At 34.1% G+C, this 22,310-nt stretch overlaps 7 protein-coding genes across 7 annotated transcripts; 3 read left to right on the plus strand and 4 right to left on the minus strand.

Annotated features, from left to right (window-relative positions):
- Positions 1-941: 941 nt before the first annotated feature.
- Positions 942-2,308, minus strand: RO3G_01185 (uncharacterized protein; the record flags this gene model as incomplete). The annotated part of the gene is made up of 2 exons (XM_067655776.1): positions 942-2,229; positions 2,280-2,308. The coding sequence occupies 2 exons, from the start codon at positions 2,306-2,308 to the stop codon at positions 942-944; spliced, it is 1,317 nt and encodes a 438-aa protein (XP_067511877.1).
- Positions 2,309-3,431: 1,123 nt separating this feature from the next.
- RO3G_01186 (uncharacterized protein) lies at positions 3,432-5,773 on the minus strand (the record flags this gene model as incomplete). The annotated part of the gene is made up of 8 exons (XM_067655777.1): positions 3,432-3,457; positions 3,539-4,079; positions 4,142-4,225; positions 4,306-4,641; positions 4,692-4,744; positions 4,905-5,461; positions 5,511-5,654; positions 5,703-5,773. 8 exons carry the CDS (start codon positions 5,771-5,773, stop codon positions 3,432-3,434), a joined length of 1,812 nt encoding a protein of 603 aa, XP_067511878.1.
- An 815-nt stretch (positions 5,774-6,588) lies between these two features.
- On the plus strand, positions 6,589-7,292 carry RO3G_01187 (uncharacterized protein; the record flags this gene model as incomplete). The annotated part of the gene is made up of 4 exons (XM_067655778.1): positions 6,589-6,712; positions 6,764-6,851; positions 6,895-7,101; positions 7,163-7,292. The coding sequence occupies 4 exons, from the start codon at positions 6,589-6,591 to the stop codon at positions 7,290-7,292; spliced, it is 549 nt and encodes a 182-aa protein (XP_067511879.1).
- Positions 7,293-13,874: 6,582 nt separating this feature from the next.
- On the plus strand, positions 13,875-14,534 carry RO3G_01188 (uncharacterized protein; the record flags this gene model as incomplete). The annotated part of the gene is made up of 1 exon (XM_067655779.1): positions 13,875-14,534. One exon carries the CDS (start codon positions 13,875-13,877, stop codon positions 14,532-14,534), a length of 660 nt encoding a protein of 219 aa, XP_067511880.1.
- Positions 14,535-18,983: 4,449 nt separating this feature from the next.
- RO3G_01189 (uncharacterized protein) lies at positions 18,984-19,185 on the plus strand (the record flags this gene model as incomplete). Its single annotated transcript, XM_067655780.1, has 2 exons — positions 18,984-19,079; positions 19,162-19,185. The coding sequence occupies 2 exons, from the start codon at positions 18,984-18,986 to the stop codon at positions 19,183-19,185; spliced, it is 120 nt and encodes a 39-aa protein (XP_067511881.1).
- A 232-nt stretch (positions 19,186-19,417) lies between these two features.
- Positions 19,418-20,164, minus strand: RO3G_01190 (uncharacterized protein; the record flags this gene model as incomplete). The annotated part of the gene is made up of 3 exons (XM_067655781.1): positions 19,418-19,699; positions 19,775-20,004; positions 20,131-20,164. 3 exons carry the CDS (start codon positions 20,162-20,164, stop codon positions 19,418-19,420), a joined length of 546 nt encoding a protein of 181 aa, XP_067511882.1.
- A 575-nt stretch (positions 20,165-20,739) lies between these two features.
- On the minus strand, positions 20,740-21,282 carry RO3G_01191 (uncharacterized protein; the record flags this gene model as incomplete). The annotated part of the gene is made up of 1 exon (XM_067655782.1): positions 20,740-21,282. One exon carries the CDS (start codon positions 21,280-21,282, stop codon positions 20,740-20,742), a length of 543 nt encoding a protein of 180 aa, XP_067511883.1.
- Between the last annotated feature and the right edge of the window lie 1,028 nt (positions 21,283-22,310).

Consider the following 22,310-nt stretch of genomic DNA (forward strand, 5'->3'; position numbering starts at 1 on the left):
TAAAACTATTTTTTTTTTTTTTTTTTTTTTTTTTTTTGCATTATCTAAAGTTAGAGCTATGCATTGTAAACATTTCCTCCACTTGAGCTTTTTTTTTACCTCTTGTGCTAGACGTCTCATTTTATCTTCAGGTTATTATCGCTAAAATCGAGCTTAGTTGTCTAAGATGCTTGGTATTGAATTAATTTTGTCAATTTTTCTAGATAAAAGGAGCTGTCCTTCCCAATCCATTATTTCTTTTCATCAACAATGTCTCCTTGGCTGCTTTAGTAATTAAAATAGACTTGCAATCATTTGATATATGTACATCCACTCTAAAAGTGTCTACCGCTCCCGTTTACAATGAATACTTCTTCTAGCTTATTTACACTATTAATGCTTTGTAGTATTAGATTATTATTCATTTACAAGTGACTTTACAAGGATGTTTCTGATTGGATAAAAGATATCTGCGTTTACCCCCTCACCGTAGATACCCAAATGAATACTTTTTAACTGTAGTTCACATTCTTTAGGCTTTCAACCAATAAAGTTCAATCTTCAAAAGCTTATTGTTTTCTTTCATAATATACAAAAACAAGTTTGAAACACTTCATTATTCCTAAAATGTTAGTGAGCTTCTAGGGTTCAATAGAATTGAGAAATGGTTTCAGTCTTAACAGCTATTTAAAACATGTTGAGTAGTTCTACTTTACTTTCGAATGAAAGATGTATTTTAACGAAAAGTCTTCAAGTAGCTTTTCTTTTTTTTTTAAAAAAAAAAAAATCCTTTCAGACCTTTTGGCTAAGATCAAGTATTTTTTGTAAGCTTTTTATTGTTATTATTTGATCTGGTATAAAATAAATAGAAAGAGAATCAATTTATGCTCTACATGAAAAGGGATGTCATCTTTCTTTCCTGAATCAACGTTACTGAGGGGGTATACAAATGTACATATGGACTAAGCCTCAACAGGCTTGCTGCTGCGGGAGGGCTTCATAAAAGAAGCCATTCTTTTTACAAAACTGTGTTGAGATGTATTTGAACCACTGTAAATATCTTTACTCTCTTCTTCGAACGATCTGTTGGTCACTGCCTTTTTAGCTTGCTTTGATTTCTTTGGTTTCAAGCCACCACCCAATTTTATAAATGCTGATTTCGATCTACTCAGCGTAAGCTTCTCTTCAACGATCGGATCACCTGTTGGATTCAAAAGCAGATTACTTTTACGCTTAGACATCGTCTTTTCCATCACCACCACCGACTTTCTCTTTTTCTTTTTTGTATACGTCTTCTTCTTGATGCTGTTTTCTTCGGGGCTTGTAGGTGAACGAGGGGTCTCTGGTAATGGCTTATGCCTTCTTTCTGATTCAGAGACACAAGACCAAGATGATGTAGAGGATGTTACAGTGGAAGTGCTTGCCTTTCTAGATACACTCTCGTCATCATCATCCGCTGAATTTTGCTGCTTTTTACTTTTCTTAGTAACAAGAGAAGCCAATTTAAGTAATGATTTCTTTCTAGACAAACTCTTTTCTATGTTTGGAGTAGCAGGTGGTGACAACGGATAATTTACGCTTGATTCCATCTTTTGATCCACTCTGACCTGAGGTTTGACCCTGTTATTCATATGTTCTTGTCGGTGTTTTAATGAAGAAGAGCGTTGAGGTACAGATTGGATGATACGCATCGGTTTCTGTTCAAGATACAGTCTTTGATCTAATTCTGATCTCTCACTCGAGTGATCGTATGCGATCTTTTCAAATTCAGGTAATAAAGATGTCAACATATCTTGAGAAAGACGGTGTTGCTTTGCCTTGTGCTTGAACGGTAATTCAGGTAATTTAGGCGCTGTATCAATTTTGATATCCACAGAGAAATCCATATCAAATAAACTCATGATTTCATTTGCCAAGTTTTGAGATATGGCACCTGAAGTAATACCTGTGTCACTTGTCCAGCTCAATCGAACACTCTTTCTATTGTTTGGTAGTGGTTTATCGACGGCTGATTCGACAAGTTCATTGGCAAGTGTTGTATTGGGTTGTGAAAAAATGGAAGAACAAGAAGAGTCGGTTGAGTAAGTCTTTTTTTGCTCCATGTCTTCGTCTTCAGGTTCAATATCTTCTATAAACATGTCAACGTATGGTGGAATGATATTTTCTTTTACAGGTCGAAATGCTTCTATTGTTTGTGCGTATTGAGCAAATATCATTTCCAAGCCTTCTTGAGTCATTTCTTCTAGCGACCTATATGCTATCCTATCAGTTGTCTTGTATAAACCATGCTTAAAATTTACTCTGGTGTAAAGAATTTCCAACGAGTCATTTGTTGTAGCCATTCAGGAGGTGTGTTGGAGTAAACACTTTCAAGCATATTCTTTATCACTGCTGTCTTTCTTAGTGAATCTAAATGAGGTGGGGCAAATGTAAGTTGTGCTAATTTAAAATTGGATATCGCAGCAAGTTGAATTGGATTATGGGAAAATAGATTCCGTTTCATTTTTGATAGATCGATCTCTTTTATTCGTATAGGTTCAATCATAAATAAATAAAGAGAGAAAAAAAGAAAAAATATGCATATAAAAAATTTCAAATATAATTAGACACACATTGTAACACAGGCAACACAGGTAACATTGGCTCACATTTATATAAAAAATGGCGCTTTCGTTTGAATAGTATTCTTGTGTTTGCTTATTAAAAAGAAGTATTGGCTAGACCACGACATTTGATAGAGAATGTATTGACATTTTCTTTAAATCTTTTAAATGATCTTGTACTATTTAATAATAAAAATAAAATTATTATTTATTTCTTTTGTAACACATTTAAACTTACCCGAGTACTCCTTTAAGAAATGTCTCCTTATCATTTTGTGAGGCCATTGCAGAAGGGAAATTATCCTACATGTTGGATTAAATAAGAAAGTATATAAATTATATAACAATTTACATTGGATAATAGCGTTTGAAGCCATTGTTTACTAGCTTCTAAGTATCTTCCAATAATTTTGTATAATGCATCTACCAATGGACCTGAAAATGATCTAGGTACACGACCACCAATTCCCTAAAATGCAACATAATGAGAAAACAGTAGATACAAGAAGCGGTTCATTTACCAGTAATAACTGCTCCATTATTTGCATTCCCTTGTTCATCATAATTATATCAACTGCTTTACTGATATTAGATCCTTCTTGTAATTCCTGACTCACAAACTCTGCCTAAAAACTATAGTTTAAAAAAATGAATGCGATACATACATGTTACCTACAACGAAATTCAATGCTGCTTTTAGTGCCAGCCGTTCTTGTAACCCCATACCAGCAATGACAAACATAAATATGGTATTAATTATATCTGTTGGTAACTCATAAAAAGCAATTGGGCATCTTCTAATTGTCTTTTATATTCATCAGTTCTAATTCTTATTTTTCATATGTATTCTTACTCTTGATAGTAAATCAAAGTAACTATCAACAATATCTGGATAATGTTCCATTGCTACCTACATTTGAGTTTTCATGTATATAAATACTTTTTTTTTACTATACCTTCTGCTCCATATATCAACTCAAATGTTTTCCTTGTCAATGCAGCAAGCAAATTTCTTAATCTCTCATAATGCATACTTTGCCCTCCATAAACATTCATCATCAATGATGCTGTATCCAACCAACACGAAAAGGGTGCTGTATTATAAGCAGATTCAACCAGAAGAGCAAGATCCTCGAACTTTAGACTTAACAAGGGACTCGTCGATTTCATGCCCAGATCCAAGAAATGAGATAGTGCCTTTGAAATCTCTTCATCAGCACACCATACTCGAGCTATTTCGGTTGAGGAGGCATGAATAGCATACATCATCTCATTGAATCCTCCAATTTTGGCATAGGCAGCCGCCAGTTGTCCACTGGCAAACGCGTCGTAAATCGACATGCGCTCATTCAAAGATTGATAGTCATCATTAGGAGATTGAATCCCTCGACAGCAAGCAGAGAGACATTGGATTTGATAAAGTATTTTTTCGCGGACTTGTGCATCATTTGAATGGAGTGCTGCTGCAATGCCTTGTAAAATATCACTTGTCAATGACTAGTAGGAAATTTTTAGTTTGTATACAGCAAGATGGTGTATAAAATTTGTTTACAATATACCATTAATGGAGCAATAGCTCTTTCTGGCGGCAATACTTGAATCACATCAGCCACTGATTCTACTACTTTTTGTAAAATGGATGGCTGCATACATAGAAAATGAGTGTCTCGTTTTTTATATGTTTTGTTATATCAACCTTGATGTGAGAATTAGCCATCGTTACATAGACTTGCATAAGACTATCCAACTCATTCACCAATGACTCTCTACAATGATCACAGATCTCTGCAAAGGAAGTACTGGCCGATTGCGCTAATCTCGTATCACTTAAGCAGGGAACAATGTAATTCATCACCGCACCAAGGTATTGCGGATGAAGTTTGAGCCATTCCGATAATGAGCCTAGTAAGGCCAGGACGGTATTCTTTAGACGAACATGACAATCCGCTGGTAATCTGCCTAGAACTTCTTGGCCAAAGAATTTGGCAACGTGCTCACTCTCTTCATGAGGGATTTCTTCGGATATACTTTTTAAACAAAATAAAGCAGCTTCCAGTTCCTAGGGTTATTTAATTAATACAAGAATAAAAAGCTTATAATTATATATACCTGAGAGGCTGAAGGGAGTGAAGACCATTGATTAAGAATAGTTGAGGCATATTCTAACAATATAGAAAGCATATCATTTCTTAAGACATAATATGGATTAATCATTGTATCCCCTAAATCTCTTCTCCAAATCTTAAATCGATCTTGCATATCTAAATAACCATTTAAACGACCAGAAAGAAACAGAAAGAATCTTTCACGGTTCTTTTTTACCTTTATTCCACATTGCCCATATATCATCATCTGGATACCGAGCGTTTTTAATAAGAACAAGAACGAGCTCTCGATATATAGTCATCGCTGTTTGTCCGCAATTTTTTATCCATTCATCATTGGTATTTATAGGTAACACACTTTCATCGTATAGAGTTTCTTGTAAAATATACCAAAAATTAAGTGGAATTTCTGATACTTCTTGATCCACAGGAAAATAGCCTTCAAATCCAGTCAAGCGCATGATCATGTTCAACAACACTCTTACGTTGGGATTCACTAATTCTTTTGTAATATAATCCGTATATGTCTCTCCAAAATTTGTAAACAATTTGGCTAATGATCTTGCTGTCTCTTCATCATCATCTGCAATACATGTATCGAATTTAATTTTCATTTCTTCACTTGTAAAACATAAGAGTAAGTCATTCCGTAACGTATGATATTTTGTCCAAGCATTTTGCTGCATGCACTCCGAAAGTACATCCACTGACGCCTCAAATACTTCTTCATCACCTAGCATTATCATCGTTCTTTGTAGTAAAGGATATGTCTCTCTAACATAGCATTTATATAAAGAATACACATATTTTTACTTTGCCTTACTCTAAGCTAATGCCATATTGGATCCAGCTTTGTAAACATTTGAGTACTTTTAATCGAACAGCCAAGTTCTCTGAAAATATAAAAGTAGATATACTTGATAAGATTAAGGGAATACTTGCTTTTAATTCACCAATCAATTGTAATCTATTGGATGTTATCAAATCTATCGTTATCTCTATCCTAGAAACTTACTTGCGTCCTCCGAGTAAATTCGCATGACTGACTTCTTCAGGTACAAGTGTACAAAATTCTAAAATTGCCATGTTTAATACATCGGCAGGAATCTGATATAGCTGGGAACCCCTTTGTAGCGATTCGATTGTATCAGGTATAAAGTTGGACCAGTGCGCAGGTACAGTATAAAACGCAAACGTAATTAGCTAATGATGATGAGTAAAGAAAGAACGTTGATTGTTTGCCTTCTTACAGCTATATAGAGTTTTGTAGTAATAAAAGCAGGGCCTGTACAAAGCCGAGTTATCCAACCTAATAGTTCTTCCTTTAACCATTCTATTTTATCTTCTGGTAACGTATCCCTATAACAAAATACTGTTAGTACTTTTTCTTTATTTCATTGTTTTTTATTGTTACCAATCACGTGATATTTTTATTTGAAATGTATGAGCTCCAAAAAATCGACAATGATCTGACTAAATGTGGGTGTCAGTATGATGTAGATGCACGATTTGTAGCTGTTAAACCTCTGAAGCTAATAATTGAGAAGCAACATCCCAACTATAAGGTTGTTTTTGTATTATTTGAAGTTGCTCCTGAATTTGCTTTGTTGTGGTAGCATCACTTGAGTTATAAAAATGTTTAATGAGCTAAAGGAAAGGTTAATGAATAATCTCAAAAACGCGTTGGAGTACCAATATTCTTTACATTTTCAATATCTGCGATTGTAAACTGGTCCATGAATTGCTTATTGAAATAAAAAAATAAAAAATAAAAAATAAACAGCGTGAAACAAATCTTTCTAGTCCCGAGAATTTTTTTTTTTTTTTTTCAGTAGCCTGTTTGAACTAGTTTTTTTTTTTTCATCTCATCACCATGAACATTAGACAAGCAACTGTAAGAGATGAACATCAAGAAACATGATTGTAATGCTAAATTGTGTTTCCATTCTTTTAAGGTTGAAGACTTGATTTACATTCAAAATTGTAATTTATTGGATCTTCCAGAAAATTATCAAATGAAGTATTGTAAGTTCATTTTTTATTTTTTTCTTATAAGTATGCTTATATAAGAAACAGATCTTTATCACGCTTTATCTTGGCCTCAATTATCTTTTGTTGCTGAAGACGAAAATGGAAAAATTGTTGGATACGTGTTGGCCAAAATGTAAGTATTCTGTATACTAGGCTATGGCTAAGTTTTTTTTTAGGGAAGAAGAGCCTTCTGATGTACCTCACGGTCATATCACATCCCTTTCTGTCATGCGTACCTACAGACGTTTAGGTATCGCTCAAAAATTAATGACACAATCTACTCGACAAATGTTGGAAGTATTTGGTGCTCACTATGTATCATTACATGTTCGAAAGACGAACCGTGCTGCTATTGGTCTTTATAGAGATACTTTAAAGTTTGAGTAAATGCAAAAAAAAAAAAAAAAAAAAAAAAAAAACACGGGTTTCTTATTTTAATAATAGTGTTCATGATGTGGATAAAAAATATTATGCTGATGGAGAAGATGCCTTGGCTATGCGTTTGACTTTAAAAGAAACCAAGCCAGTGACTCGTAAAATCGTTGAAGAAGTAAACACTGTTGCTGCCCATTAAGAATTTTATAATAAAGAGTGCTATTTGGCTGATAAATTGAATATTATTCCGCGTTTTCACCAGAGTTTGCGTGCTCATCTAGATCCTCATAATCTCTTTCAATATCTTCAAGCTCCTCAATATCTCCAAATTCCTTTTCAATATCTTCAAAATCATTTATAAGTTTATCAACCTCATCTGCATGGTCTTCATAAAATTCATCTAGAAATTCACGAATTTTCTCTTCTATTTCGGCTTTAATGGACTCGGGAAAGATAGCTGTCATTTTTGAATAAGTACATAATAAAAGATCTAACTATTCTATTTCTTTTACATACAAGCTCCGTAATCCTCGAGTTTTTTTTCAATAACACGAAAAGGCGCATCTTCCAAATCTTGCAAGATATCTATCAATCAACATGAATACTTTGTATATAATATAAGCAAAAAGTAAACCAACTTTTGCACTGAGCATCAAGTAAAGCATTCCAACCTATTTTTGATAAACGCGTTCGTACAAGCTGTACCAATCTTCTTTAAATTAATTTCATTTCTATTTTTTTATTTAATGCAACATGTTACCTTTCTTGTAATCCCGATTCAACAAAGCTTTGATTTATTCGGTCATCAAATGCTGCATTAATCCTAGCTTCAAAATCATCGTCTGATAACATTTAGACAAAATAAAACTACCCAAGTTCAACTTAATCTTCAAAAAAAAAAAAAATGTAAATATTTATACATATATATATGATCCAATCAAATTCATTTCACATGACTTTTGATACTAAAGTATAAATGAGTTTATTAAAGGATTTCATTGAAGCGGGTATAGCGCAGTCGAAAATTTATGTTTTTATTAAAATAAGGTGTTTTGTTCACAAAAATAAAAATGGAGATTTCAATAGGACCCAAACTTATATGTGATTTTATTTAATAATATATGTCCAGAGTTTATATACTTTTCACAGTGTAGATATTAATATAGGTACTATGCGGATGGCGAAATACCCACAACGTCATGCGGATGGCCAAATTGTCGTATTTACCCCATTAAATACTTATTATTCGTATGAGATTACTCAAATCTTATATAAAAAATAACAAGTACTGAATACATAATATTATATATTACATATTCTCTAAGACTCATTTACAATATTAACCATATACAATATTTATATTATTCAAGTTCAATACTAAAATTGACCTTGAGCACACTTCGGTCCCTGAATAATTTTATTTCCTATATAAAGGCGTAGTTTGATTAAATGGGTTCTCTCTCTCGTCTTGAAATCTAATAAAGAGGTTACATAGAGACTCATTCACTAGTTTTCAAGTACTATCTCCTTTTAATTCTCAAATTTTTATCTGCAAATATCTCACAAATGCTATATTCTATTATGCAGATCTTTACATAATTTAATATAAGCATTTGCTCCTCATTCACCAGTCTATTTTGGTAGATATACATACATATTAATAAGTCTACATTTCCATATGCTCACACTATTATCGTTAATAATGCTTGATTGCTATACAATGATTATCTTTGGAGCATAACATAAGGGTTAAAATACAAACGACCAATGGATCATTATCTGTGATAATCTCGGAAAAAAAAGGAAGAAGTGAACGAAAAAACACCAATGGATACATATTGAAGGTGAAAATGTAGAGGCAGTGAAAGAGAAGCGCAGGTTAATAAACAATCCCGTCAACTCCTTGATCCCCTCCGCAACATGCAGTAAGATAGTTTGGCTGTGGGAAGAAGAATCCAGAGGGAGAATCATGGCGCTGTTCACGAGGGAGACTGAGACTTGTCAAGCCAGACTTGACCTGGCGTGGGATCAGTGGTGTAGTTACCATCAGGATTGCATAGTGTCATGTTTTGACATGTCAATAAGATAACAGTCTTATCATTGTAAGCTAAATCTGTTGTAGAACAGAGTCTGATCATAACGGACATTGAATAATCACAACTAAAAGAAGTATATTAAAATTGATAAAAGATAATAATTTAAATCTTTATTAAATAAAATATACTCTTCTTCTTTTTATATAAAACTATCACTGTTAAATTCATTCTATAAAGTAAACATGAACAGTAAATAAGTCATGATCCTTACTATTCATCATTTCTGTAAATGAATAATAATGGATCAGGTACCTAGTCAACTTTGATCTGACTGGAGGCATTTCATATAAATATATCTTTCCTCTCAATGAAGACGGGACAACTCTCCCAGATCAGTTAAAGAACAATAAGATCAATAAAAACAACGAATTAAAAATTTTCATAATCGATTCAGTGATCATTCTTCAATCAAACGTGTCAATGATTGGATCTACGCTCATAACTACTCATTTACCCGCCAACTGATAGAAGAATATACAGTAGGTCACAAAACTGCTGCAAGGAATCCATTTTTCTTGGTTTTTGTAGCGCACATCCTGTTACAATGGCACAAACTGCCTCTGTTCCCACATAGTAAATCTTCTACATGTCTTGAAAAATCCGAAAGAGTTTATGCCCTATTGGATAAGTATTGAAGGAAGTATGAGGCGCGCAATTTGAAAATTTGAAAAAATGAAAATTTGAACGGAATGAACTTATTTATTAATATTTAGTTGGTCCTACTTTTCTATTAATAATCTCTTGAGTTCTTTCCGGAATGTTATCTACATGTCCTTGGCAAAGATCTTTATGAAAGTCATTTCATATTTCATCAACTCGTTCCCAAAACACATCCATGTTCTTTGCTCTATATTCGTAATAGTTGAATTTCAACTTCAATTGATGTCCTACGTGCTCGATTGAATTTAAGTCGGGGATCTAAGCTGGCCAATAGTTAACATAGCTCTCTTGGTGACTACATAACTAGGCTATTGTAGATTATGCCTTGTGCTTTGTGTCATTATCATGCTAAAACTAAATGTTGGACCAGTCCAAATTGTAGTACTTCATAGTATCAAGAATCGTAGTGTTCAAAATATGCTGGTAAACACCCGAGTTCTAGTTTCCATCGTAAACTTAGCAAGCATATCCTGGTCCTTCAGAGATTATACAACCCCAGGGCATCATTTTGCTAGCTCCGTGCTTGATTGCAAAATCTAGGTCATGATGTTGAAGAAGGTCACTTGGCCGTTTCCAATAGTGATCAGCATCATCAAAGCCCTATACGCTGAGCTTGGTCTCATTAAAGTACACTGTTTGCTGTCAGTCACTCATTGCCTAATCCTGATGCTCCTTGACCCGTTCTAACAGATGCTACGTATGCGTTTTTGTCTGAAATGGCTTCTTTTTTCTATCAGAAAATGGAACTCCATTGATTTCAGTACGTTAATTTCTGACTGGTATGAGATATCATAGCCAAATCCAACCAGCTCCCGGTACACCTCTTTAGAAGCCTTTAGAACCCATTCCATGACTTTTCTTTTGATTAACCGCTTCGTCACTTTGGAGACTACTGTAGGTCTACCACCTGTGTTTACTGTCCTACTTGAAAACAGCCGTCTAGAGTATCTACTAACAGTTGATTAATGTAATACAGGCTCCTTGGAAATACCATACGTTGATGTGGATGCGGTTAATGCCTGTTTGTGATCGTTTATTTTCTCCTCTGACAGCCGTTTAGGCATGCGATTGACGATAGGGTAAAAAAGAGAAATAATTTAAATAAGGGAATATAAAATTTAAAATAAAGGAATTGTAAGCGCTTTTATATACTGGCATCATTCTAATCATGTCAAGAATGTGAAAAATTATGATAGCAACCGGTTGGGTCGTATTAAAATTCGTCATTTAAAACATATGTGAACAAGTAAAAAATGTCGGATGTTCATAATACTACCTTTAGCGATCTCAAATTCCACCAATAACCATTGCCCATATCCGATAATCGACGAATAAATGCACTTTCTATTGAGGTACAAACAGTCAAGGTTTGAGATAGTTTGGTGCAGTACCCATGGACAACCAGCTGTAAAACCTGAATTTTGCAATTCCTTGCAGCAGTTTTGTGACCTACTGTATATGTATAATATTTTTTTTTCTTTTTAGCTTTTCTTATTTTTTGACCTTTTTTATATTTTCAACATTTTTTTATCTTTTTATCTTTTTTTATCTTTTAATTTTTTCTATTGCTATTTTAGTTACTTTGTGGTTTGAGTTGATTGTCCTATAGAAGTTCTTTTGAAATTTTGAAAGTAAGATACTGTAGTGACCATCAGATCTTTTATTTAAGATCAAATAAAGGTAAAGATAAAAAAAAAAGATCAGGAACTTTTTATGAGAAGGTTGCCTGTTTATTGAACAAAATATACAAAATAAAATGTGAGTAGAGCTGTACTGTTCTTTTCTTTCGCTAAATGGTTATGGTATTTATATGTAACTTTTTTTTTTTGACTTTCCATTTTTTTGACTTCTTTATCACAACATCAAGCCTCAAAAAAAAAGTTTTTGAGACTTACAAAAACATTTCAGCTCTAAAACAAATAAAAGGGAAAACTTAATCCGTTATCGCAAAAGTATAAAATGGTTGTAGGGTGGATTGAATTCGTGACATCAAGATTCAAATGAGCCATACTTCCAGTTAAGCTATTTTATAATTTTTGAAGAAAAGTGGTTTATAAACATCCAATGGACTTCCAAAAATATTTTGGCGACCGTTAAACACGTTTAAAAATATTACAGTGGGTCAAAAAACTGCACCAACGCAACTCAGTTTTTCGAAAATACCAGTATAACTTTGTCAGTTTAACAGTAAACATTACGAAACTTGGAACAAAAAGAGTTACTACTGTTACTATTTATTGACAAAAGTTTCAAAGTCAGACGAGGAGTATTGAGCTAAAGAGCACTCAGCAAAAAGAGGAGGTCGGTTGGTGCAGTTTTGTGACTTTTTTAATATTTAGTGGATCCGCCCTTTTCTGCTAACACTGCTTGTATTCTGTCGGGCATACTGTCTATATATTTGATGCATTGTTTCTTAGTAAACGAATTCCATTCATTTTCGACTCTTTGCCACAGCTCATGGATGCTGGTCTCCCTATTGTCATACATGCTCAGCTTTAACTTCAAATGATGCCATATATGTTCAATAGGATTAAGATCTGGACTTTGTGATGGCCAATCATCAATGTAAATCATGCTAATATCCTTCATCCATTGTGTTGTGGACTTTGATCGATGTTTAGGATCATTGTCGTGCTGAAATATTGACGTTTCCCAGTTAAGACCATAGTACTCCATAGTGTCCTTCAGACTTGTACCAAGGATTTCTTGGTATAACTCTGAATTCATGGTACCATCATAGATCTGACATGCGTATCCAGGTCCTTCGCTGGTTATACAGTCCCATAACATGAGACCACCTCCTCTATGCTTCACAGCAACGTCGATATGGTGAGGCTGTAAACGATCACATTTTCTTTTACAATAATACTTGCAACCATCAGAGCCCCAAATGTTGATTTTCGTCTCATCAGAAAAGATGACACGTCGCCAATCATGTACTGTCCAATATTGATGCTTTTTTGCCCATGCTAATCGAGCCTTCTTGTGCTTTTCAGTCAATAATGGCTCCTTTTTTTTTATCTCATCATAAATTTCAACTGAATGTAAGACATTAACTGCCTATTGATAAGACATAGGGTGTCCCAGTTCCTCCAACTTTATTTGCACATCCTTGGCAGTCTTCAAACAACCTGTGAGCATTTGTCTCTTGATGTATCGACTTGTTGACTCTGCCACAATGCTCGGTCTACCTTCTCTTTTACGTATTCTATCGTGTATCCACTTATTTGCATACCTATTGACGGTATTTCTATGCACTCCAACCCGTTTCCCAATGACTGCAGGATCAACACTGTTCTCTAATAATGCTTTGATACTGTTTTGAATATTAGATGGAAGCTTTTTGGGCATTTCTAATGATGGTTGGATACTGACGATGTACGATGGCTTTGGGTAAAGTAGAAAAGAAAAAAAAAGAAAACAATTGCAAAAAACTTTATTTTAAAGCTCCTAGTGTGACAAGGTATAATAAAAGTTAGATTAAATCTGCCGGAATAGTCTCAGTCCGGACATATGATACAGTGGCCGTCAAAATTGGTCGCATGTTTTCATATTTTGCCTATACAGACTACCTTCTACTTCATTTCTTGGCTTATTACAATGATATATACACCATTCGAAAGAGCAAACTCTGGACAATTAGCTGGTAGTGCAAACAACGCCGTAGAGCAAATATATTGGTAATAATGGGCCCTCAAATTCCGACGGTACATGCGACCAATTTTGACGGCGTTTATAAGTAACATAATATAGTTACAAAAATGAGGCTTAATTGTAGATTTTTTGTATTTTTTTTCTCTCTTTCTTCTTTCATCGTATTATTATTTACATGTAAGTGTTTTTTTGCTAAATTGCAACACGCCATTAAGACATTATACCATTGCAGATCCGACATGCGTGCAATTTCAAATGACAAAGTAAACAACATCTACTCATTGCTGAGATCCAAGACGTCAAACAGCAAAGTAGCGAAACAAGTTGGCGTTAGCCGTACCACTGTTCAGAAGCATCGCTCATCTCTTAAGATGAGTAGAAATGTTAATGAAGGTGGTCGCCCATCTCTAATTAGTCAACGCATGGTGAACTACATCTGGAGATTAGTCACCTTAGGAAGAAAAAATAATGCTGTAGAAATCCAAAAAGCTCTAAAAGAAGAATTTGGGATATCTTTAAGTGATAGTACAGTGCGCCGCGTTCTTAAAAAAGCTGGCTTTATAGCATTTGTCAAGCCTCAAAAACCTTTGCTACCTAGCCAAAACATCATGAAACGCCTTCAGTGGGCCAAATCGCACCAACATTGGACTGTGGACGACTGGAAACGAGTCATATTCTCAGATGAGACTAAAGTAAATCGTTTTGCATCCGATGGAAAGGCTTATGCATGGAAACTACCCCATGAGGAATTGAACTCGCGACATGTACAGCAAACCGTCAAACATGGAGGCGGCAATACCATGGTCTGGAGCTGCATTACATGGGAAGGTGTTGGATGGATAGTTGATGTTGGTCATTGTATGAATAGTGAAGGCTATCTTGAGGTCTTAAAAGATGATTTACTCAAGACAATGGAAAGTTACGGCTTGGATTCCTCCAAAATGGTGTTTCAGCAGGACAATGATCCGAAGCATACATCGAAGGTAGTGAAAGAATGGATTGACCAGCAGTCATTCGAAGCATTGGAATGACCTCCTCAATCACCAGACCTAAATCCCATAGAGCATATGTGGGCACATTTAAAGAGAGAGCTATTTCATAGCTATGAGGCACCACCAAGTAGTATGCATGAGCTATGGGAGAGTATAGGTCAGAACTGGTATGCCATTTCTAAAGAAGAATGCCAGAAATACATCGAAAGTATGCCGAAAAGATGTGCTGCAGTCATTAAAGCAAAAGGTCGTTGGACTAAGTATTGATTTTTTTAAATAAAGTGTGTAAAAATGCTTATATATAAACGCCGTCAAAATTGGTCGCATGTACCGTCGGACTTTGATGGTCCATTGTTACCAATACATCACATCTATGGCGCTGTTTGTACTACTATGTAACTCTCCAGAGTTTGCTCTTTCGAATGGTGTATATATCATTGTAATAAGCCAAGAAATGAAGTAGAAGGTAGTCTGTATAGGCAAAATATGAAAACATGCGACCAATTTTGACGGCCACTGTATCAAATACCTTTTCATTTTAAAAGTCAAAAAACTGCACCAACCAATCTCCTCTTTTTGCTGAGTGCTCTTTAGCTCAATACTCCTCGTCTGACTTTGAAACTTTTGTCAATAAATAGTAACAGTAGTAACTCTTTTGGATATATCCGCATATAACACTCAGGTTGTTTCTAAACCCCGAAATAGTTTGTATTTACTAAAATTGAAATTTTATATTAGTTTAAAAAGTCAGTTCAAGTATATTTATCGGATTCTATGTTTATAGAGTCATACCAGTCGTTGAAAAAAGTATTTGATAATGAATCAGAAGCTTTAAAATATTTGATAGAAAACAATTATGTAAATCATTTTAAAAAATGTATACATTGTAATAAAGATATGAAATTAAATTTTAACAAGAAATTATATATATGTACATTTTATAAATGTAGAAAGTCCATATCACCCTTAAAAGGTACTATATTCAATAAATTAAGGCTTCCTTTAAACATACAATTACATATTTTATACCTTTTCTTAGGTAAAGCTCCATCATCATTTATATCATCAAGCTTACAAATTGATAAAAATACAGTTACAAGATATAGTAAACTATTTAGAAAATACATTAAAAATAAACAGCTTATTAATCCAAAAAATAAAATTGGTGGAAGAAATGAAATTGTTGAAATTGATGAAACTAAAATTGCTAAACGAAAATATAATAAAGGTCATAAAGTTGAGGGTGCATGGATTATACAGTAGCGGACAAAACTGGTGCACAAAAATGAAAATCAGTATTGCATCTCCGCCATATGTCTGCGACTTTTGTGGCATATACCATCTGAAAGGCAGTCTAAAAGATACATTAAGATATGTAAACGGGAACTGTGTCGGACATCCCTCAGGCATAAGATCATTTTTAGTGATTTTCTGAATATTTCAATTTTCGCCAAAAATATAGTACTTGTCTAGCCTTCCTTCAATTTTCCTCGTATCTCTCCCGTTTGCTTTCAGATTTCACAGTATATTAGTGAGCTTTAGTGGCTCTTGAAAAATACATAAACCCATGCTTATTTTGTATTTCCCATTGAATTCCCCCTTTTGTTTTCACCCTATTCACTATGACAAAGTACTTGCCTTATATGCTTAAGAAAATAAGTAACTGTAAGCGCGAATCTCTGAGATTTCGAATACACTTAGTTCGTACGGCAGCAAATCTTTTTAGGATAGCAAGAATCTCCAAATGGACAATCAACAGGATAAGAAAGGAAGAAAAGAACATCAAGGCTTGTGACCATGGTAGTCGACAGGTCGTAGTCAGCAAAATAACTAATGCAATCATCCGCCTAAAGTTTCGACAAGGACCTTTACGCACAGTTTCTGATGCTCAGCTCTTTTTGAGGTCCTTAGGATACAGTATTAGCAAACTGTCAGTCAAAAGGCACTGTAGGAAGCTAGATTTTGAGTCTGGAACTAAGGAATCGAAGAATTTCATCAGCTGTATAAGCCAAAAAAAGCGATGAAAGTGGTATCACGACAAACCATCGCATACTATAGAGGGCTGGAATTCCATCATATTTAGCAATGAAAAAAACATGAATGTTATGAGTGCAGATAGTATACACTAATATTGAAAGCAAGTCGAGCAACCTTAGCGATCTTTTTACGGTGATCAAACAATGAAGCATGCTGGTTGCTCTGTTACATTTTAAGGCTGTACTAGATATTGAGGACCAAGATATTTGTGTCAAGTATACGATGCTGTAATAAAGTCATAGGTATACACATGTATTTTGCTTACCACATACCACAAAAGCCTAGGGTATAGTGGTCTAAAATATCGTAATCTCTCGTTTCAGCATGACAATGACACCAAGCACAAGTCAAGGCATGCCACAAACTCAATATTTGATAACAGGGCTTCTGTGCTAAGAGGTTAGTTACTACTAATCCCGGCTTAAGCCTTCTTAAGCATGTCCGGTGGCAATTGAAGGCAAAGCTATGACGATACGACACTAGACCAAAAAGGGTAGATTATCTTTGGAAAAGAATAGTTAAAGAGCTGGGCTCTTTTATTGAAAATGATATACACACATACTACTAGCATATGCCAAGAAGAATATTCGATGATATCAAGAGATGAGATGATTATACAAAGTCTTAGATTTTAGCCACTTTTGCGGTTTTTAGAAAATGTAAAATTTTATAAATAAAAAGCATGTTCCTCGCTCAGTTTTAACAATGTCATGCTAAGAATGCACATAAATTACAATGGCTAGTATATCTTTCTTCTAATATAGTTTCATAGCTATTTCGATTACCATGAGCAAGTAATGGTAGTTAAAAGCTGAAAAAAAGTTTTGTGCACCAGTTTTGTCCGCTACTGTAGGAGGTATTCAAAGAAGTAGATTAAAAAATAAAATACAGAATGAAAATAAAAAAATGTTTTTAGTTCCTATTGAAGAAAGAAATATAGAAAATATTAATGACATTATTAAAAAATATGTTAATAAAGGCACAACAGTTTATACAGATTGTTGGAAAGGTTATAATAATTTAAATAAAATAGGATATAAACATAAAACTGTTAACCATAAGAAACATTTTAAAGACCCAAATACGGGAGCTCATACGAACACAATTGAAGGCGCTTGGAATGGATTAAAACAAAGTATAATTCCTAGAAATAGAAATAAAAAAGATATAGTATTACATTTAAAAGAATATCAATGGCGTAAAAAAAATAGAGAGTATAATTTATGGAAAAACTTTTTAAAAGATTGAATTTATAAAAAATGAATTATATAAATATATTAAAAATGATATCAGATAACATTGAGAAACAATACATCAAAATAAAAAGAATTGAATATATTAAATTAATAAAAGAAAATAAATTTTTTAGAAAAAAAATAAAGTTTTTAAAAATAAAAAATAAAAAATATGAAGATATAATAAATACAATATATAAAAAACATGATAAATGCGTTATTCAGAGCTGTGATGATACAGGTAATTGGTATATTGATAACGATTTATACTGTTTGAAGCATTATAAACAAATAAATGAGGAAGAAAATAATAAAACAGACACTTTTAATAATGAAGATGAAGTTTATGAATTAGAAGATGATGATTTCCTTAGCCAAATAAATGATGCTAAAGAAGATAATGATACTAATATTAGTGAAAGTGAAAATAGTAATAAAGATGATATAGAAGAACCAGTATTAGATAATTTAAAAACTAATATAGAAATAGATATTGATATGCAGGAGTCTGATGATGAAGAAATTAGAAGTAAAAGAAATAAATATACTAAAACAGATGCAAATAGTGAAGTTTTAAAATCTATAGAAAAAATAAAAAATCAATATGTTAATCTATCAACTAATTCTTATATATATAAATCATTAGTATTAGATAATAGAAATACAATTATGACATTTTCAAATATTTATCAAAAATACATTAACAATGAAATTGATAATAACTATATAGGTGAATTATTTACTATATATGATAAAAATAAATCAAGGTTTTTAAAAAATTTAGAAATAAGCTATAAAATACATAGAAGTGAAAAATTAGTTAACAGTAGTTATGTATTTCCGTTATATACATTTAATAAAATTAAGAAGACATCAGTAGATGACCTAATTCATAATCTTGAAAATATTTTATAAAATACAGATATATAAAATTATTCTTCAAATCCAAGAATAAAATATGAGTGCTCAATTCATAATGACCCAACTCTTTTTGTTCCAAGTTTCGTAATGTTTACTGTTAAACTGACAAAGTTATACTGGTATTTTCGAAAAACTGAGTTGCGTTGGTGCAGTTTTTTGACCCACTGTATATGGTGCTTGCTGTTTTTGAAAATTCCTAATGTACCAAATGATATACAGTGACTCCCAAAACTGTCCTAATGTTTTGTAAGTTTGTCTTTTACCGTCAATTGTGCGATTACTGATTGCGTAAAGTATGCCTTGTTGTACCTCATTTGAAAGCTGTGGCGGTGTAGATGTACGTGGTACAGACTGCTTCTCAATTTATGTAGCACAGACGGAGATAATGAATGTAAAAAATGACCGGTGCATTGGGACAGTTTTGGGAGCATATTGAAAAAATCACAATTTCTTTATTTATTTATTATTAATAGCTTGACCAACGTCCTTTGTTCTAAATATACTTACGTATACGTTGTGGCATACTTCCTGTAACTTTTTATCACTCTTCCGGCATTATAAGCTCCTATAAAACTTGATTATACGTTCATAAAGCTCATTCATGCATTTTAGTACAGTTTCATAGTCATTAAGCCTCCTTTTCACCAATGATGACATGTTTTCCGTAGTCTTTAAGCCAGAAGATTGTTCAGGCCATTGTAAAACATTATAAAATCGTTTTTGAAGGTACTACTTTACTACTTTTGGAGTATGCTTAGGATCGTTGTCATGCTGGCAAATCACCTGATGACGTTCGAAGCCTACTTTATCGACACCATATTCTATCGTACACTCCAACTTACCTTCCAAGGTCTCTTTGTACATTGCTTTGTCCATATTACCATTGGTTTTGCACATCCAACCGGCTCCAGCATAGGTAATGGCATTCCACAGCATGATATTGCATTCATCGTGTTTAACAGCAATCTTCACGTGATGGCGTTTGAGGCTTTCCCCTGATCGAATCCAAGCCTAGGTGTGTCCATTCAAATTAAATCTATTTATTTTTGTCTCGTCTGGTCAAATAACGCGTTCCTAGTCATCTACTGTCGAGTTACTGTGAGCAATACACCAAGAAAGTTTGTTGCGGATATTCTTTGCACTGAGTAATGGCTTCTTTGGCTTCTCAATCGCGCCTAAGACTGACTTTCGAAGGACTTTATGAACTCTTTCAACACCTACATTCTTTCCAATATCGTTTTCAAGACATTTGGTAACCTTCACAGCACTCGGAACACAATTTTTGGTGAGCTGGCGTACATAGTAATGTTCATCAGCTGCAGACAATACCTTAGATCGACCCCCGTTCGGCCTCATAACACTAGAGCAATGGGCTTTTCGGAGCCTTCTAATCGTACTCTTACCTAAACCCGTCAATTCTTCCATCTCCCGAACCGACTTACCTTGTTTAAGGAAAGTAATAGCTTGAAATACCATATCTCCTGGGACTTGTTTCACGTTGAGATTTAATGAGCGAGTTATAGCCGAGTAGGAGTTTAAAACTTCCGCAGATGTTAATTAGGACATCGGATACGTTTGCGGCGCTAATACATTCAGTTTGGTGATTGTATGCAAGTTGTTGATGGATATTTTGTAGATATTCTGATTTTTTCAATATGCTCCCAAAACTGTCCCAATGCACCGGTCATTTTTTACATTCATTATCTCCGTCTGTGCTACATAAATTGAGAAGCAGTCTGTACCACGTACATCTACACCGCCACAGCTTTCAAATGAGGTACAACAAGGCATACTTTACGCAATCAGTAATCGCACAATTGACGGTAAAAGACAAACTTACAAAACATTAGGACAGTTTTGGGAGTCACTGTAAAAACTAACTTGGAACAAAGGTGCTTCACATAAGAAACGCCCCATTATTCTAGACTAAATCGGGATGTGTTCGGAATTTCAAAAATTAAACAGCGCCATTCGATTCTCCGTGCCTTATAATCTTAGTTTCTATTTTCGGATGGTTATTTAAGCTCCGCTATAGCTGTATATATTATGATTTATCCATCGTAGCCTGAAGTGCCAATTACCCCATGACCAAACCCAACAGGGCCGGTTATGGGTTGGAAACCACGGGCAGCTGATTCCACGGTACGACGCTTAGGAGTAGGCCTCTTGTGAGCAGCTTTACGGGCGACCATAGCCCAGGCGGACGATTCAGTGCCTAATCCAGCAGCTGGAATGGGGACATTTGGCGTGGATGTCAACATTTTTGCAGATGACTTACCATTGGAGTGTTCCAAAATGCTTTGAAAGTCTTTTTTACTTGCAACTGGTGTGTCTGTAGTGCGTCCATTTTGACGAGAGTCCAGAACTTCGCGAAGGCGACGATTTTCCAGTTCTAATTCGGCATTGCGGCGTTCAAGGTTAGTAATGTGCTCTTGTAATCTCTTAATTTCTGGTAAGATGTTGGCATGTTCTTGAACTTGAGCTTTTATTTTTTCAAACTCTTGAAAAAACAAAGGTAGAAGCTGTTCATAAGTTGTGGAACTGACATTTGCAGGGGAATTGACCCCTGTTCCATGTAATTGTGAATTCGACATATCGAAATGTCAATGGTGAATAATTATCTTGGAGAGCTGAAATTTGGCGTATTAATAGAATAAAATACGACGAATACAATGGTAAAAAAAATTAAAGATGGATCGTTTCTTGTTGTCGAGATATTGACAATAGACACTGCAAATAATCGTGCAAATTTGTTAACAGAAATATTATCAATCTTGCGAAATATCTTAGAATCGTAAGACATCGGGTAACTGATTGTTGAACGCACTGCCTCCTGTCTCTGCCACAAATCGTTTAAACCGTCGTTAATCTTTTGGTTAAATGATGTTACAAGATTTGTGGCAGAGACAGGAGACTGCTGGTACATTTATTCGTTAACTGATCTCGCAAGACGCAACTTCCATCAGTTATGTTATGGCTCCTGTTTATTATCCATTTGATATCTAATAGTGCTCGGCAGCCAATGATACTTTTCAAATCAATGCTTTATTTGTCTTTTTGGTCTTTTATAAACCACTCATATTGCTTTATATACAGGTTTTATTGACCACTCATATTGCTTTATATACTTCTTTATAGACCACTCATATAGCTTATATACTTCTTTATTGACCATTCATATTGCAATAAATATTGCTTTATACATACAAAAAAATAGGGATTTGGTTTATAAAAATAGCTTTTTTTTTATTTGAATAAAATAACAATAATATACAGTATTTCTTTGCTTGTAGCGTTTTAAAAGCTTACTTGACTTACCTAATGTCATCAAAATAGTATTATCTAATCTAAAAATACATCGATTAATCTCGTGGAACTCAAAAAGTTCTCACAAGAAAAAAAAAAGCCAAGCTCAAGGATGCAAAGACACACGGATTCAAAGATTCAAGGACTTGGGCACTCAAAACAAAAGAAGAAAAAACATCAGTACTCAAGAACCAAAGCAAAGGCGAGAAAGAGACAGTAAAAGGCCAAAGCAAAGTCGTACGTATCTATAATAATTATTAGCTATTGAGTATACGTAGTAGAAGTAATAGTACCTTTCTTTAGATAGGCCAGAAGT

Source organism: Rhizopus delemar, genomic scaffold (assembly GCF_000149305.1).
Source record: "Rhizopus delemar RA 99-880 supercont3.1 genomic scaffold, whole genome shotgun sequence".
NCBI classification, from domain to species: Eukaryota; Fungi; Mucoromycota; class Mucoromycetes; order Mucorales; family Rhizopodaceae; genus Rhizopus; species Rhizopus delemar.